Source organism: Calidris pugnax, unplaced genomic scaffold, assembly GCF_001431845.1.
Source record: "Calidris pugnax isolate Ruff unplaced genomic scaffold, ASM143184v1 scaffold24, whole genome shotgun sequence".
In the NCBI taxonomy this organism is placed as follows: Eukaryota; Metazoa; Chordata; class Aves; order Charadriiformes; family Scolopacidae; genus Calidris; species Calidris pugnax.
In genome coordinates, this window is record NW_015090922.1 from 25509842 (window position 1) to 25529137 (window position 19296).

The 19296-nt window shown below is 42.5% G+C and overlaps 1 protein-coding gene across 1 annotated transcript in view; it reads right to left on the bottom strand.

Annotated features, from left to right (window-relative positions):
* Positions 1–13303: 13303 nt before the first annotated feature.
* KCNK1 (potassium channel, two pore domain subfamily K, member 1) overlaps positions 13304–19296 on the bottom strand; it is a 33708-nt gene continuing 27715 nt past the window's right edge. The window contains exons 3-4 of the mRNA XM_014950490.1: positions 18006–18401; positions 13304–15914 (exon numbers count right to left, since the gene is read on the bottom strand). Of these exons, the coding sequence (XP_014805976.1) occupies positions 15655–15914; positions 18006–18401 (656 nt within the window). The 3' untranslated portion in view covers positions 13304–15654. The remainder of the gene's footprint in view (positions 15915–18005; positions 18402–19296) is intronic.

Consider the following 19296-nt stretch of genomic DNA (forward strand, 5'->3'; position numbering starts at 1 on the left):
GCCTGGCCTCAGCTAAAGGGAGAGCTGCCTGAAGCCCAGAGGATGTACTTTTTACCTTAAGGAGCTCAGCAGATTCTTCTCTGCCTGTTCACTCACATTTAATCCAGTAAAGTTAACAAACATGTTTAGCTAAAAGAAAATGACAACATCTAGAAGATAGCATTGAGTGTGATTTGGTGGCAGGATTTGGTCCATTGTGGAATAACAACTCCCTCTTTAAAGTAGTATCTACTTTTTCTGTTGCAAAAAAATACAGCTATGTTTACTCTCCATTGGTATTTGCCCAACAGACAATATTGTCTAGTTTTGAAAACACATCAGGCCACACAAAAGAGCCAGATTCTTACTGAGATGATGATTCCTTTTCTATCCTCATTTTCCTTATCTTGGGATCCAGGCTGTCGTCCTTAATTATTTTTAAATGAACTGCTGCGTCTTATCTCTTTTAGAATATTTTATCCTCTGTTCACTCGTGTATCTCTTCCTTATTCACAACATTAAAAGGAAAGAATCGTGATTCTTCTTGTTTGATTATTAGTGGTTTAGCTCATTGCTTCTTAAATTGGGGAAACTTTTTAAAAAAAAACAATTTATACTCAGCTTTTCTACTCTGGTTCTCTGGTGTGAGTCCTTCCTGGCTGCTCAGCTCTTTCCAGCAGACTTCTCTCGTATGCCAGATGATGAAATGCCATGTCCTCCAGTTTGCCTGGAACGTATAAATCAACTACGTGATGTTGGAGAAGAATTACTCCTAGAGACTAGAATAGGTGATACACAAACCCACCTGCTTTACCTGCATTACTCCATTTCTGCTGCCACATTAACCACAGGTCTAACACCACAACCACTGTGCCCCTCCCTGTCAGCCCAAACATTGTGGCCCTCTCCACACTGGTTGACACGGTTTTTGTTAATAACTGCTATCTATCTAGGCACAATGAATCTGTGCATGGAGTTTGCAGTCTCCAGGCTGTACTTCACACCAAAGAAATGCAGTATTTCCCTGTTGCACCCTGCTCCTCAAGAAGGAGTGAATATGCCTATCACTGTATATGGATATACCCATCAGTGAACATCACTGTCACAGGGCTTGGATATGGTCTGGGGGGCTGGGACAAACACCAAAGGGACTGGCATTTAGCATAAAATGTTAAGAAATTTTGCTGTGAGTGGCATGAAGGGATTGAAGATCTTTTTTAGATGTTTAAAGTGTTTGTGAAATGTCTACACAAGCCCTCCTAGCCCCTCGGCATCTGACTATTCTTGGATCTCCAGGGCTTTCACCTGGTATCCCCATCTGTGGCAGGGTGGGCCCTGCGTGGCCACTGCGTTATGGCTGGCCAGCAGCAGCAGGCACTTGCTGGTCACTACTGTGGCCTGGGAGAGGAGAAACCTGCTGTACCTGGTGGAGCTACCTCTGGGGGGCTGAGGGCCATTTTCAAAGGTGACTTTGGTACATAGGCACTTCTTTAGAAAACAAACAGGTGGTCTAAAAAGGTGACTGACAGAGCTCTGAGTGGCTGAGCAGGAATTGTGACCCTGAGAAGACAGCCTTTCTTTAAGATTATTTTAATTGTTGGCTCTTATTCATAAAAATCAAAGCTTGATGTCCCACCATAGCATGGACTATATGTAGATAAAGGCCCGGGTAACTACATTTCTGTTTGTTCAGCACAATACATGCTTCTAGTGATCAATAAAATACAAATTTGGAAAAGCAGGGATTGAGTGAAATAGGTTTTCAGCATCTTGATTATCACAGGCAGAAAGTAATGAAGTAGCTCTATGCCGTAACACTCAAATTGGCATCTGATAAGAGTGTGCCTCTCAGGAGCCATTCATTTAATATTTTATCATGTTAGGCTTAAAATTAAGAAATACTCTGCACAGAATTACAATCACATGAACCTGCAAATACAAGAGGGTAGGTAGAAGCCAGAAGGCAGGACATGCAGACGGAGTAGAAGTGGATGAAGTATAGGGATTAGTAAGAAGCAAAAATGCACCACTGGGCAACAAGCTGCACGGATACGGACACGGAAATAATTAGAAATGGCCCAAAGAGTGGTGTTCAGCACCCAGCAAAGCAATCAGAGCTCCCCACGGGAGAGCAGAACAGTAACTGGCATCAGAGCAGAAGCTGAAATGAAAGCTGACAGTGGAACAAATGTTGGTCGGTAAAACACAGGCTGATTATATACCAGTTAGCATTGATTTGGATGCCAAGAATAACAGCAGGCACTGGAACAGAGTGGGGGAGTGCAAGGCACTGAGAAAGAGCTCGGCACAACAGAGCAGGAGATGATTAAACAAACAAACAAACAAACAACCCTCCCACCCCAAGGAGGAAATGATTAAAGCGGCACGAGCAGGGAGCTGCAGCTGCCTTCTGCGGGGGGGGGAATTCTGTGGTGAGCTGGCAGACCTGGAAAGCCTGAAAATGGCAACGTTAAATTACTGGGGGGAAAAAATGAATCGGTGTTACCTGTTAGCCAGCATATATGTTTGACCTTTCTGAGAAAACTGTCATAAGCGCTTTTATTAATGACTGTGGCAAGGGGATGGGCTGGGGTGGAAGGTTTGATTTCCAGACCATCTGCCATCCTGCCTGCCAAGCCATGGTAAGGCAGGTGGCCACCGGCCAGCCCTGGCCCAGGACAGCATCCCTTCTCACAGGCAAGGGGAGGTGAGGCTCGCTTGTCCGCACTTCTCTTACGGAGGCGGCGGATGTCTCATGTAACTCTTGAGCACTAGCATTTGGATTTGGGGACCTGTTAGAAGTTGTGTGAACAAAAGGCGTTGCTCTCCTGGGGAGCAGGATGTCCAGGCTCTGTGTGGCCACCTCTTACCAGAATAATGGGGAGGATAACAAGAGGACACACCCGATAGGTTAAACCATGTCAGATCTTGTATCTCCTGATACATAGAGCCAATGTTTCTGTACATCAAGCCATTTCCTTTTCCTTTCAAGCACACATGGCAAGTATTTCTCATCTCCTTTGTTACATTTTATCAATGAGCAGGGGTAAAGTTAGGCAGATAACAAAACCCATCATCTTCACTGAAAAGAATCAGCAAATGTGATCGTAGAAATAGCTGGTTATTATGTACAAATGCATACAGATGGGGAGTGCTGCAGAAAAAGGTTATTCCAGTTGATAGCATAGATTGGTTGGCCTCACGTCTACAGAAGAATTTAGTACAGTGACTCACACAGATTTGATTGTAAAGCTGGGATGTACTGCAAGAATTATATACAGTGTAAGGACTTGGGTGAAGAGGACAGTGTAAGAAGATCAGTTGGTGGTGGCCTGTGGTTATAATGGATGACCGGATTATTTCATAGGAAGAATTAGGTAGCCCTGGGGCTAGTAAAAGTATGAAATGTGATGGGAAAAAAGTGTGGCATAATTCACCTGGGGTCAAAGAAGAAGGTCTGTTACCATAGGCTGAGGTGGTACCAAGGGATGGGGAGGAGGGTGGTGTGGGTGCACTGCAAAACCCCCCACTGCTGCTGCTGCTGCTGCTTAGCCTCCTGCGCTCGGCAGCCGGGGAGGAGGCGACAGCAGATCCCAGAGGGGTCAGGTGGAATGTTCTCCACAGTGGCAGAGAAGGCCCCGGCGCTGGCACCAACAGCCTCACTAAGCTGTCAGCGTGCACTTCTCAGCACCTGCCTCTCAAAAGGATAATTTTTAAACCAACAAACGAGAAAAGGGCTACTCAGAAACAAGAGATGATTCTCTCCATTTCTTAAGGGCAGATTAAATAGCCTGTCTCGTGTAGCTGTGTTAACAGAAGACTGAGAGGGGGCTGGGTTACATTTAAGCAATAAATACAGGGAAGGAGGGGAATTATTTCTATTCAGATAAAACCTGCTACAAGATCAACCAGGTGTACACGGATCCTGAAAGAATTTGGGTTGGAAAGAAGAAGATATTTAACATTAAGAAATGGAGTGCTGGAGCAGCCTTTGAACAGGGATGCTGGGAGAAGCTATCTGACTGTTACAAGATAAGGTTGGATTAGGTTACACGGGAGATTCTGTGAACACAAGGATGGTTCTCAGTTTTGGAAATGATGATGTAAGATATGGGTTTTCAATTTCTTTAGTATTATTCAGAGTTCCAGTTGAAAAGAGACTTAGTCATGTGTGTTTGTGAGACTAGATTTAGCCATTCAGTCCCATACTAGGCCGGTTTCCTGGTTATCCCCAGGCTCCAGGAGAGATTTTCTCTTTCTTGCTTGATGCTGTTTTTGATTTTTACTTTACTAGCAACAGCTGTAGCAGGCAGCAACTGGCTGTTGGTCCAGGTGCGTGGATGCCTCAGTGGCACAGAAACCACTTTTAGGCACCCCACCAGCTGGTGTCCCCCTTGACCCTAGAGTGGTCCAGGTCAGCTGAGACAATTTTGCTTGCTCTTTTGCATGAAATTTTGAGGTGCATTAGATACGATGGAGGAAGACTGTCATGTTTGGCAGCTGACAGAGCATGAAACTGAAGGAAAGAATATGATGAAGAAAGGCATTGCCATCTGCAACTGAGAAGTCCTTGCAAATGATAGTCTCCTTCCTCTGACTTGAACTGAATCCAGTTCTGCAAACATTTCCACATGTCAGTACACCTGGCTTGGGAGAGACCTTCCTATTTAGGGAGAAATTTGCCTACAGATATCAGAAGTATTTGTGAAGTGGGGGTTTCAACCCTTACCCTTCCCAAGCTGAATGCTCATCCAGGCTTTCTTGTATTATTAGAATACCTATTAAGTGACAATAAATAGAAAATATTGCATAAAACTATCCCAAACCATTTAAACATAGCAAGAGGCCCTGTTATTTAAAGTATGTATTTTTTACCCAGGAGTATTTCCCAGCTGCTAATCTGCACCATAAATAGGCATGGAGTCTTTCTGACTCAGCAGGAGTACTGTTTCCCCAAAAACCTCCTCCAGATCCAGTCTTGCTCAGCCATTAAACACACTGAATGTATTTAGACTAAACCATTTGACAGCAGCATCTCTCAGAGGATCAATAACTGAGTAAGACTTAAGCCTGTTAAAAACATATCCAGCTCTGCCATGGCTCTAAGACATGCCTACAGCTGATATCAAGCCTAAGTCTCTATTTGTTTTGAGTTTGTCCCTCTAGATGACAAACATTTATCCAACACCTCCCAGCCTGTCACAAATATTTTCCTATAATCCATTTAGCTGAGCTAAACAGTATTGTATAGAAGAAGAGCTGTTAATGCTATGGCTTGTGTGCAGCATTAAAGTTTGGATGGAAAACAGGCAAAATTTACGTTAAAACTGGCAAGCTCCCATGGGAGCATGTACCGTGGCTGCTGCATGAGGCCAAGAGCATGAATTGAATTGAAGCAAGAGGGGGAAGAGAGATTTGCATCCCAGCTCAATGCCCATTCTTGCTTCCTCACAGTCCAGAGACCTGTTTAAGGAGCTGAATTTGGACTCTGGGGATTGAGAAAGAAACCTCGTACATGCTTCTGATTCTTGGATAAAATCTGTGTATCAATACATTAATCTGTGGTAAAACAGTAGCACAAATATGAAGGGGACAGAATCTGGCTGCATTTCTAGAGCGTGACAGAGCCATGATCTATCGGCAGCAGGGTTTATAAAATCAACGAACAAGATAAACTTGGTCCCTTTTGAGAGAGGTGCAAAACTACCAGCTGAAATTGGAGCAATAATTCCTTGTATTATTCAACACATGGGTTTTCTACTGATTTTAGATCTCACACCTCATGAGGTGCAAAGGGTTGGTAAAATGCCGTCTTGACCACGTGGCCTCAGGGAACACCACATGGAGCTGCCAACATGATGGCATTGGGTCACCATCAAGTTGCTGATGCAATGCCTCTAAAAATAATTTCAAAATAAACTTCAATTGCATTCAAAAAGAATGGTACTCGCCTGGATTACAGGATGACTGCAAAGCGTTACAGTGATAAAAAGGGAGAAAGGCAGCAGAAGCCAATGGTCACATCAGCTATCCCGTTTGGTCAGTTTGGTGCATACACATCCTCTTGTTTCCTGTGATGCAGTGAAATGACCTTCCTGGGATCGTGCTGCACTGGGGGGGGTGTGCTTTCCATTTATTCCTGCTTCTCTGCTCTGGCTGTCATCTCTGGAAGTTTCCTGCAGGCTTAGATTTTGCAGCTGGGGAAGAAAGTCCTGGGTAACTATTTGCCCAGAGGATCTATTTTTGTTCAAGCATTCAGCGTCAGTCTCCTGTCTGTGTACAAATCAATACATTATTCTGTTTAGTCACCAAATTCACATTTAAGGGCATTCAGGACTAAACCATTGGAAAAACTATTGACATTTTGAGATTAGTTTCTGTTTCAATGCATAACATGCAAAGAAAAAAACTTAAACCTTATTAGCCTCCTTTGTGAGAACATGAGATAAGAAGATGAGCAATACTTGCACCATCAAAATAATCAGTAACTGAGCAGATACTCACAGGTTTTTGGGTTCTTTAGAGGTGGGTTCTTAGTACCTGACTCAGGACATTGCCTCACCCACCTCGGTATCCTGGAGTTAGGGCTCTTGCCTCATCTCTAAAAGGAAACTGGAGCCTCAGTTGCACTTTAATCAAAGCCAGACCTTACTAAGGGGGTGGCAGCACAAGTGTCCCCAATGTGCATCACAGGGACAGTGTCTATCACAAGGGGACTGTACAGCCCTGAGAAGCTCCAGTGAATGCAAAAGATTGGTGGGGTTTTTTTGAGCTGTGTCCTGAAGTTAATTAAAATATATCTCCCTCTCTTTGCAATGCCCTCCCTGCAAGGTGCTGCACTCCCTACCAAGGGAGCACGTACACTCTCAGACGTGCTCAACACCTTGTTGATGCCCGAGGTGCTGCCAGGAGGACTGATGACACCCTTATTGCCTAAAATTAATGCTCTGAGACTGCCTGAAGTAAATGTGTAATTCTCCCTTCTGGTAGGTCAGCCAACGTTTCTCTGAGCTCTGACAACCTCTTGCATCCTGAGGTTCAACACAAGCAGCAAACAGCTCCTGCCCAGCAGGGTGGGCAGATGGGCTGGAAGGGGGTTTACAAAGCTGCTGGCTCTTGTAGGGGGCAGCAAAACATGTTAAAAATCAATGTCTCTGTTTCAGAGACTTAGGACCACCTGGGCCAGAAAGGACTTAGTGTTGCTACAGCCTCTTCCCTCTCCCCATGCATCTCTCCCAGGGTTAGCAGGGGTAGGGACAAGTAACTCCTGCACTGCAGCCCCAGCTGTGCCCCACAGGGTTGGGTGAGGAGAGGGATGAAGAGAAGCCTGGGGGGTCCCCAGAGAGACAGAAAGCAGGGTGGTGGGGTCATGGTGGCTAATGCCATCTCCCCTTTCAGCTCTGTGGCCACAGCCCAGCCGCTCTGTAGAGGTACCACCCTGGGTACTGTCAGGACTGTGGCACCCTGGTTTTGGAGCCTGCGCTGAAAAATGCATGTTAAAAACAGACCCAGGAATGAGCTGAGCTTTTAACAAGATGCTTGTGTTCAGTGCCCAGAGGAGCTCAGCCTGCTTCACCTATTAAAGAGGACATTGAGGGATGCTCATCTTCTCAGGGCAAGCTGATAGCTAATGTAATGTGGTCTGTCACCTAGCAGACAAAAACATAACAAAGCCCTATATAAATGCCGCTTTTGGAACAATTCATTTGAAATTGTGCAGCCAGACAAAAGAAACAGGAAACTTTTAACAGAAAAGGCAATTGCTAATTAGCTTCTGGGATAGGGGATGAGGGCTAGGGCAGAGTCCACATCAAACCTGAAATCTGATCTGTCCTAATATAGCTACTGCTGATGTGTCTTGGGTCCTGTAAGAGGTCAGGCAAGAGCATCGCAAGGGTCATTTCTGCCTTTAAAAGACAAAGTGCACCTTTTCTCTCAATACCTCTGAATTTTTACAGGTTCACTAGTTCCAACTTCCCTGTGTTTCTTTGTGGTACGCTTCAAAGCCCCTCATGGAAGGGAATGTGGAAGATTAAAAGTTAAGTCAACTCAAAAAAGCAACACCCCCCTCCCCTTTGATAATCATGCCCAGGGGCTTGGGCAGGCTTACCCCTGCCTCCTCCAAGTCCCACCATGTCCCCTCCCTTACTGTCCATCTTTGCTATTTACCTTCTGCCACAGAGCAGCTGCAGTCTCTCCTCTCGCATCCCAGAGAGGCTGCTCTCCCCTTGCTGCTCTCCAGGGCTGCCTCTGAGGCTGGAGATGCTGCTCGCAAGCCTTCCCCAGGGCAGAGACTGCCTGACTCCATGCTCTGCATGGGCCTGGACAGCCAGATGATTCCCAGGGCTCAGCACCACCAGGTCAAGCTCCCCAGGAGGTGGGGTATGAAATAAGGTCATCTTCTTCTTTTGTATATTTTTTTTTCTTTTCTCTGAATATGCAGTAGGAATCTGAGTGAAACGGAGCGTGGATTTTAATTTTTGTGTAATAAATTTCAAACAAGGCCTTATTACTCCATGCAAATAGGATTAATCTGCAAAAGCAGCTAACTAAACATTTGCGGGACTTAATCCCAAAGGTGCTATTGTACCTTGTTACTGGACATCAGTATTTTTTGCATCTCTGTTCAGAAAACATGCCTCAAATCACAGCATCACAGCTGCCAATTCCTAAACAAATTTAACAGATCTTTGCCCATAATTAGCAAACCAGCCCACGACTGCAGAATTAGGATTTGCTAATTCCCATTTAAACTGATACTACAGTTTGCTGTCTTCTGTTTATGCGAGCACGCTAATTAATTTTTGCCCATGCATGGCTGAGACAGAAGCTTTACAGCTGTAGGATAGCGCAGCATTGCAGGCCAGAATAAAATGAGAGCCTGAATAACGCCCAGAAGCACAGCGGCGACGCACTTAAAAAGAAAAATAAAATAATTTAATTCTTCTAGATGAGCTGTTAGTTTTTATAGTCATTACGTTACTAGCAGCATGAACTTTGGCTGACGTACAAGAGCACAGACAAGTGAATGGCACAGTCCTTATATGCCAGACAGTGGAAGAAGTTTTCAAGATAAGCTGGTACACCTAGTGGTAGCTGCAGCTGAAGTTAAGCTATTCTCATGGGCAGGGATGGGGCTTTCCCAGGGACTAGCTGTCCCCTCACCTATTCCCACCACTGCCCCTCCTTAGGGCAGATGGTAAATGAGTCCCTTCTGTTCTATTAATCTCACTTCACCCCCTGCTGAAGCTGCCCAGCAAGGTACCAGTGAGGGCTTAGGGACTCAAAAGGGGGAGATAAATTCAGAGGCTTGAGTGGGTTGATCAGTCTCAAAAAATTAGGCATATGGAAACTGAGTCCCATTTCTATGTGCTACTATGGATGCTTGCACATACACACTATATGCTCAAGATTACAAAACCTCCGGGATTAGCAGAAAGCAGGTTTGGAGAGCTTTGAGCCTCCCGGGAGAGTGGGTTTCTCACTTTTTAAGGTAGAAGTTTCACTTTTCTCTTTTCTGGACAGCCTGGCCTTTACAAAGGGAGGCAGCCCAGGGCCAGGCAGTGACCTGAGCCACATTTGCCCCTGGAAAGTGTCAGCAGTGACGGCAACATACACTCCTGCTCACGGGTCTGAACACTTAGTGACCTTAATACAGAAAAACTTGTTACAATGACAAGTGTAACTTGCTTCACAGAGCACAGGGACCATCTACACCAGGGAAATGCCAAACTATTTTCTTTACAAAAGAAAACAGTTTTACTTTACAGAACTGTTACAAAACCAAACTGTTTTACTTTATAAAACTAATAGAGAGCCACAGATTATAGACAAATTGTGAAAAAAACATAATTCCAATGGACTTCAGAAGACTTTTGGCAATGTCCTTCCTCTGGAAGCTTTTTCCTTCTACTCCTAGCGACAGGCACTGAAGCCTGGTGAAAACGACGTTGTCATTTAGCAGTCTGCCAGGATGATTTTGTCCTGACGTTGGCTATCGGCCCATGCACCTGCTCCCAGCCACACTGTCCCCCCTCGTTACCTCAATCTGTCACTTGGCCCCACTGCCACACATGAGGTAGTCCTGTTGTCAGCTACGGCAACGGCTCTGACAAACTGGCATCATCACCAGCAAAGTAACTCTGCATCACAGCACTCACAATCAGTGGCAAAGTGATGACCTCTGAAGGTAATTGGGAGAACAAATCCATAGTAAAAAGCAAGTAGAACGGTAACTTGGGAAGCCATGAGACTAACACTGTAGGCGTTAACAATGACACACATCAAGTACTTAATATGCATTAGCAAGCATGTGAATCTCCAGAGCTAGTCATGGTGGTTTCAAAAATTACTGTTTCTGTTTGAAATAAGCAACATGAAGATACACATTTTTTTGGCTATCTAGGAGCTTCATGATATACCTATTATGATGACGATGTTTACTACTGGAACTCTCTGCAGAAAATAGAAACCCTGTTCTTTGGTACTGGTGCACACCTGGAATAACACTGCTTCCCTTCCAGCTATAGTAACCTTCTCTGGCTTCAGCAGAAAGCAGAATCTAGAAGAACAAAAGCAGAATAGCATTAGGGCAATAATGTTTTTTAGCAACTTATGGTTCATCTCAGTACATTTCTGACTACGATCTATAAAGCAAATGCTAAATCTTGCAACTTCACACAAATAATAGCAGAATAGCATTAGGGCAATAATGTTTTTTAGCAACTTATGGTTCATCTCAGTACATTTCTGACTACGATCTATAAAGCAAATGCTAAATCTTGCAACTTCACATTAGCATCAGCAAACAGGTTCTGTCCACCCAGAGACAGCCACATACAAGCAACAGCGTGTAAAAGGCCTTCCCCCAATTTTCTTCCCTTTTTCAAGAAACCATCCCATGCGGTCACAGTGTCAGGGCTGCCTCACCCGGATACTGCAAAGCACTTAACTTGAAACTGCTTTGTGGAAAAGCAAGAGGTAATCTTCATTTGATCCTGTGTGGGACAGCCTCTTACTGACCAAAACAGAGAGCAAGCACACCCGTGTAGCATATCTTCTACACTGATCTTCCATACCTCCTACATACTGCCAAAGATCCAGGGCTGCTTGCTGGTGGGAGGTAGGAGAATATTCTGGGGAATTGTTGCTGCATGTTTGCCCCCTACTCAAACAAGTTCACAGACCTCTGCTTTTGGCCATTGCCAGAGACAAAACACTGGGCTTAGACATACAGTTAGTGTAATCCAGAACTGCTGCTCTGTGCAATTACCTGGTTGGGCGTTTGTCAGAGTAACTTTTGTAGTGCTGGCATTGAAGCTGCAAACCACCCAAGTCTCTGACAATACCTACTTAGAAAATTACTCATTTCAACTTTCACCAGGCCTTCTGTTCACCCACACTAGATGCAACTGGTGAACCTTCAGAAGAAACTCCTAGAGAAGCGGACATGTTCTCAAAGAAGCAACGGTGGCTGTCGCTCAGCTCCAAAATCAAAACTCAAACTTTCCCCCAATACAACTGAACGGCATGACAGTTCTTTCCCTTGAAGGAATAATAAACACATTTATATTTAACGACTGAAAGACAAAGAGAAGATGGCAAATGTCAACTGCAGCATGGGAATAAAGCTATTCAAAATAAGTATGCCTGGATCAACTGAAGACAGGAGAGCAAGAACAGGACCCAGGCACTTCTCTTCTGCGTACAAGTCATTTGCTCACATTTCTAACTCCCTCTTCCCACTTTTCCTTCAACACTGTTGTTTTACGACCCATACTCTCCATTTCTGACTACGATTTATAAAGCAAATGCTAAATCTTGCAACTTCACATTAGCATCAGCAAACAGGTTCTGTCCACCCAGAGACAGCCACATACAAGCAACAGCGTGTAAAAGGCCTTCCCCCAATTTTCTTCCCTTTTTCAAGAAACCATCCCATGCGGTCACAGTGTCAGGGCTGCCTCACCCGGATACTGCAAAGCACTTAACTTGAAACTGCTTTGTGGAAAAGCAAGAGGTAATCTTCATTTGATCCTGTGTGGGACAGCCTCTTACTGACCAAAACAGAGAGCAAGCACACCCGTGTAGCATATCTTCTACACTGATCTTCCATACCTCCTACATACTGCCAAAGATCCAGGGCTGCTTGCTGGTGGGAGGTAGGAGAATATTCTGGGGAATTGTTGCTGCATGTTTGCCCCCTACTCAAACAAGTTCACAGACCTCTGCTTTTGGCCATTGCCAGAGACAAAACACTGGGCTTAGACATACAGTTAGTGTAATCCAGAACTGCTGCTCTGTGCAATTACCTGGTTGGGCGTTTGTCAGAGTAACTTTTGTAGTGCTGGCATTGAAGCTGCAAACCACCCAAGTCTCTGACAATACCTACTTAGAAAATTACTCATTTCAACTTTCACCAGGCCTTCTGTTCACCCACACTAGATGCAACTGGTGAACCTTCAGAAGAAACTCCTAGAGAAGCGGACATGTTCTCAAAGAAGCAACGGTGGCTGTCGCTCAGCTCCAAAATCAAAACTCAAACTTTCCCCCAATACAACTGAACGGCATGACAGTTCTTTCCCTTGAAGGAATAATAAACACATTTATATTTAACGACTGAAAGACAAAGAGAAGATGGCAAATGTCAACTGCAGCATGGGAATAAAGCTATTCAAAATAAGTATGCCTGGATCAACTGAAGACAGGAGAGCAAGAACAGGACCCAGGCACTTCTCTTCTGCGTACAAGTCATTTGCTCACATTTCTAACTCCCTCTTCCCACTTTTCCTTCAACACTGTTGTTTTACGACCCATACTCTCCATTTGGTCTTACCTGCACCCACTTCACAGTTTGCCTCTGGGAAAGACATTAACTTTAAACGAAGGTTCTTGAACCTTTCTCCTAATCCGGATTCCAGTTTTAGCTATCCTGATCTTATTTGTTAGCTCCACATGAAGATGTAAAAGCTGTAGGAAATGAAGGCCATTATTTTCATCAGTGGTATGGATAACCTGCAATGACAGTTTTTCAGATTTCCTCAAATATTGGTTATAAAGACAAGATAAATGTTATGCCACTATTTTTTATTTGCTACAATCAGCCAGCATCTGAAACAAACACACTTTGGAATGTTTTTTCCTATAAGAATCATAAACACAATACTAAGCTACAATTGATACCAAGGTTAAGTAACACAATCTGTCAGTAACTGCCCCTCTATGAGCTGAGGAAGGCTAAAGGATGGACAATCTTGACAAACGCAGACAGGATTTTTGCAAAGTATGTGCACACACACACACCAGTAAAGAAAATACTCCCCAATTCATAGTGCAGGCAGGCAAAAGCCAGACTTTTTATTTAAGTTTAAAATAACAAATACTCACCTACATCACAGTATACTGCTTAGTTTATCGCTTCTGCTTTGAATTCTGTGCTTTCATTTAACGTGTCTACATTTTGCAATTGTGTACACGCTGCAAAATTAACTTTGTATATCATTTAGCATCTGTGCATATTTAGAGCTTAATGTTACACTGAAATTAAAGGAAAACTTCAATTTTAAGGTACTTAAAATAATCAATAAAATTCCACTGAAAAAAACAGTATAAATGTTTCTTGTGATACAGTACTTGTATTTTTATGTCAGTGTCATTTTAATGCCATAGTTTTCAATTATTCACTGTATAAAGAGAAGCCTAGGGAAAAAATATCTAAAATGCCATTCCTAAGTCTGTTAAACTCTGGTGATTTATGATATATGTACAGTATATAAATATATTTATGTATATATGTACATATATATTGATTAACATTCATTATAAATAAAACTGTGTTAACTTAAGCAGTATAAAAATAGCCACTTTCCTGGGAACATGCAAACACAGTATGCTCTCACCTAATCTATAAAATCCAAAACAACCAAAACCTTTAGCTCTGGTTTTCTATAAATATAAGTTTTCATTGAAGACTTTCAGCTGATTTAACCATAAAGTAAGTTTTTCCAGTAAAGATATAAAATCTGTTTGATGCTAGCTATAATTAAGCTCAAACACAGTATATTTTGGGTTATTTACCTTCAAGTATTTTTCCCATGTGCGCTAAATCTAGACACACTGCATTTTTTTTTCTTTTACAGTAAAATATTATTCAGCTCTAAACACTAAAAGCCAAATTACAGGCAATCTGGCATGCTTGCACTGCAGGGAAAAGGCTCTCCTCTACACTGTTCCTATGTGGGAGGCTATCCTAATATGGCTATTTGTGCTCCAGATCTTTTGTTCATTGCAAAGCATTATCAAGATTCCCATATTGTAGATTCTTAAGGCCAGAAGAGAGAGTACTGCAACCACTTAAGCCTCATCTCCTGCTCACTGAAATTCACTCTGAGGTCCCTGCATTCAGCACAGTGACTGGCAGCTGGACTAAAGCACCTCTCCTGTTACAGCCAAAGAGGTTCCAGCTTCAGAAGTTGAGTGAGATCTTGACTTCCCAAGGGGAAAAAATTTCGGTTCCATCTGAACCAAATGTGACATTTTTCCTTTTTAAACTGAAAAATTGTTTTGCCCTGAAACATTCCCTTTTCCTCCAAAATGCTCTGACTACTAACTAGAAAACCAAGAGAAAAAAAAGGGGCTATGTTCAAAGGTGACATTATTTCTGTTCTTCGCTTACCCATCAGCTCAGCAGAGAGCTCACATTGGGTTGGACTGTGGAAGAAACAGCGCTGAATCCCTCTGCTGAACAGATTTCAGCCATCTATTAGAAGAATGCCATAAGCACGTGACTGCCAATCATGGCATATGCCGAATTTTAGCTCTCTTTTTCATTCCATTCCACATAGCTAAAAACTGACTCCTACCCATTTCAGAGGGCAGGGGACTGAAATGCAGCTGTCTTCCTTCCCTACAGCCCCATCTCACCCAGCACTTTAAATTGGTCTTGCTACCTCTCAGAGTTTACAAAAGTATTTCACACAAAGACAAACAGCATGGAAGACTCAAGGCACACTCTCTTCAGGGCATTTTTCTTGTGATTGGGGGACCTTTTTTAAGGAAGTAGGATATTTGAATGTAAATGGCATGGGGAAAGGAGGGACTGGAGCCTTGTTTCTTCATTCCCAGAACCATTATTTGCATCTGCAAATCACTGGGTAATAGAGGGATGATCTAGATACTCCCTGCTCCAGCAGATCTATAGATACTGCTCTGGGGATGTTTTTCAGATTAAGATATTTGGTGTGTTTGCATTAAATCTGTAACTACACTTCTGACAATCAAAAGCGCACATCCCAAAATTTGCTATGTCACCCCGTCGTAAGATGGGGTGTGCGACTAAATGAGTTGGATGCCAGGGAAGGCCTACTCTCCTGAAGACACTGGATGAAGTTGCTTGTGCAAGCCTTTCTCTCTGGCACATCTGAAAGCGGAACACCTAACTCCTTATCCCTCACGCAAAATGGTGAATGTTCCCAGCCATATCCTACATTTTTTTCCTTTTCCCAGGGTGGCTCCCACATTTTTCCCAGAAGTCTTTTCTATGTCAGAAGTGATGAATCCTTGTTAAAGTAGCACAGTCTTCCAGCTTTTATATTTTCAGAAAAAAAATATGAGGCGTTCTATTTCTTATGGTAAGTAGCATAAATGCACCAAAACAACAGTCTGGATACCCCTGTGTTAATTGTTTAGAGAGCTGTCATTGGAAGTTGGGGACTGGGAATTCACAAAAGGCTCATTTGCCTTCTGATCGTCCTTCATGGAGGCTGCTTGATCTGAGATGGAAGAGAAGGAGAGCTGGTCATGTTCCATTATATGCACTTGGTCCTCTTCCTTGTCCTTCTTCACATAAAACAACTTCCTAAACTTTTTGAGCTCATTGAGTTCACAGAAAGTCTCGAGAACGACCAACATTGCGATAAGGCCCAGCAACAGATAACCTGGGTAGAAATAAAAGAAAAAGCTGTAATTATGTGCAAATTAAGTAGGCCTGAAACAGTTTTAACTCTAATTTTTCCCACCCCGGTCACATCTGACAGTATTTGATCTTCAATCATATGCATCTAGGATTTGAGGGAAGGTGTTAAAATGAGCATTTCTTAATCACAATGTTTCATTAGATCCCTGTTACTGCTACAATTTAATGAGTACCATTGACTGCTTCAGTATTTTATCATTTCAATGAGTAAATCAAGCAAAAGCTAAGTGTATAATTACTGGTACAACATGCTCATCCAAAGGCTGAACATTAAATTGCTGAAAGATCAACATGGACTAATTATTATAATCTACCTGTGGTCATTCTTCCACTACCTAAAGGCATAAATATTTTACCTGTAGTTACAGATCATTCACTGGCAACACTCTCCTTTTCCTTCCAGGAGCACCATGAAATCAATCTTGCAATACCAGGTACTGATCTAAATCAGCACTACAGCTAAAATGCATGGATTGCTTCTAAGCTTTATCTCATGACATCAAATGGGAGCTACGCATCAACACAAAGAGGAAGTGACAAAGCTATGCCAATTAAAAGGCACCCATAAATGTGCACTGAGAATCTTGTAATTACCTCTGAAACTCAGTCCAGCTGATCACCACTTGATTTAGAACAGGGCTTGTATTCTGTTTAAAATTCTTGAAAAGCCAGTAGCACTCATGACACATTTTCTGATGTAGAACTCCCAAACTTTTTTTATAGAAAATTCAGGTTCAGCAAGAGAAAACATTTTATACATTTGGTTCATTGACTTGTTCACACAAAAGGAAAAAGAATAATTTAAGATTTATGACCTTAAAAACTGTTGAAATTTATTATTTTAAGATCATAACTTTGCCTAAAAGCTACTTTTTCTTTTTGGTATTTCTTGCAATTTATTTCCAAAGTGTTCTGAAGTTTGACAAAGGATAATTTAAGCCACGTTTCCTTCTGCTTTTGAGTTTTCAGACTGGCTAGTTTTACAAGACCTTTACTATGTGTGACTTTTTCCATTCACTTCACCATTTAGCACCCCCAAATCAGCTCTGCAGACCATCAGGGTAATAATGAAAAGCTACTGCTGGTAAGATAAACACGATGGATAGAGGGGGCATCTTCTGCAAAGAAAACAGGCCTGGAAGAAGAATAAAGTGTTCTGTTGGCTAGTTCAAGGCCCTGCTTCAAGGAATAAAAATTCAAAGCCCAATCTTTCTTCAGGCAAAACACAAAACCAAGTTAATGGACACTTTACCTACATTAAGATTGCTGGAACATGCACAGGAGCACAGACAAGCGCATACCAGCCTAAGAAGTGGACCTGACAGGAAAGGTTTGGTTTGGCCATTCACATCTTTTAACCAGTGCGTCTGATGACCCAGGACTGTGCAGCCTGAAGCCATATCAGAAACCAGGATGCTTCAAAACACTCCACTGGAGAGTACTGCCCTCAGCATACGTTCAGTCAGAATGCCAACACAAGGATAATTTTCTCAGCTCTACTTTAGTCACATCACTGATCACTGTGCCTCTCCCTTCTGTGTCAAACATAATTAAACAATTTAAGTTTAACATTCATGGTCTTGATTTGCTACCATCTCAGTCTACTTGCCTCTCTTTGACAGCTGGTATGTCCCAGTGCTACCTTCTACTACAACTGGAGTCAGAAACTTTCCTATTGTGCCTTATTTCCCACTGCTCCTTGATTCATCTCTGTCCACCTGTCATCCCACCTGGCTCTGTGATGCACTGAAATCTTAGCCCAAAATGCTCATAATCATTTTCATGATAGTAACGTGAGCACTTTTTTCTACTATTAGTAAGAGTATGTAGCTATGGTTTAGCACAATGGAATTCTGGTTTTAACTTCTTCTTTCTTAACTAAGAAAACTGAACTTATTTAAAGGTTTCCTCTTTGCACAACTACCTACAACATCCACTTTGCTAGCTGACAGTTCACAAAGCAATCAGCATCCACAGAATGGAGAGGCAAAGTCTGATTATTATTATTTTTTTATAAAATGCCTTTTATCTATCTGGTTAGTTTGACACTTACATGTAATTCCGATTTTGTACAGCTCTCGGAATTTTTGATTGTAGCCTTCTCCTGGCACATAGTCTCCGAGGCCAATGGTGCTCAGGGAAATGAAACAAAAGTAAAAAGATTCCAAAAAATTCCAGTCATCTTCCAGAACAGAAAATATTGCTGCTGGGATTAAGAAGAAGCATGATACAGTGATGAAGCCAAGGACTATAGCGTGGATGATTGCAACAATCTGCTTGGAGAAGCCCCAGCGAATGTGGAAATAAAGTACAGGCCGCCTGGTGACATAGACAATGATGCGCTGTACCACTGCTGTCAGGAAAAGCAGAGTGAACGGGATCCCGATGACCGAGTAGATGATGCAGAAGGCCTTTCCTCCATCAGATAAAGGCACTGTGTGTCCATAACCTGCAACAAAGCAAAGGAGACATGGGTTGAGCTAAAGCTAGAAGCTCACGTACCAGTTTGATATCGGCGATATTGTGGGAGATAAAGAAGCACTATCGCTAATTCTGAATTATGATATTCTTGACAAGTGCTGTTCAAAGATCTATTTTAAGCAGGCAAACAAAGCTAAGCACTAGCAATAAGTAAGAATAAAAAAAAAGTAGTTTTATATTTCAAAATTGGGAACGTAATTATATAAATGCTTACTTTGGAGAAGGAAATAATGCCTAGTAAGCAGTGGAAACCTATGCCAGAAAAAGTGTGTTTTATTCTGGGTTTTCCCACTGACTTTTTTGTTTAGTTTCACAAAGTGATGTGACTACTTTTACCCACCTCGTCAAGTGAAATAATCCATACTTCAGAAAAACAGTCCTAGATCTAGTTTGCAGTAAAACACTCAGACCTTTTGTGAAAATCATTTAAATTACACACAAGTATTATAATCAGCATTCCACACGATATACTTCCATGCTTCCCCAAGGTGTTTAGATGATAATACAAAGAGATCTAAATGCAGAACAAACATTTTCACAGCAAAACTCCTGGGATATAACCACTGCAGATGGATTTTTGCCAAGGCATTTATGTACTAGAAGTATCAGTAGTGTCTGTTTAGAGTGCAGGAATGGATCCACTGTTGTACAGGCCGATCGTGGCCAGCAATCTGAATTCCACAAATGCGTGCAACTACACTTGTGCCCAGTGCAAGCAGCTATGCTGCCAAAGCACACCCTGCCAGACAGCCTGCTTCTAAATGTAAATCATAGGCACAGAAAGGAACACTAAATCCAGCATCAACCAGGAATGCTTTCTTGTGTCCGCCAATAAAAAAAAAAAAAAAAAAAAAAAAAATATA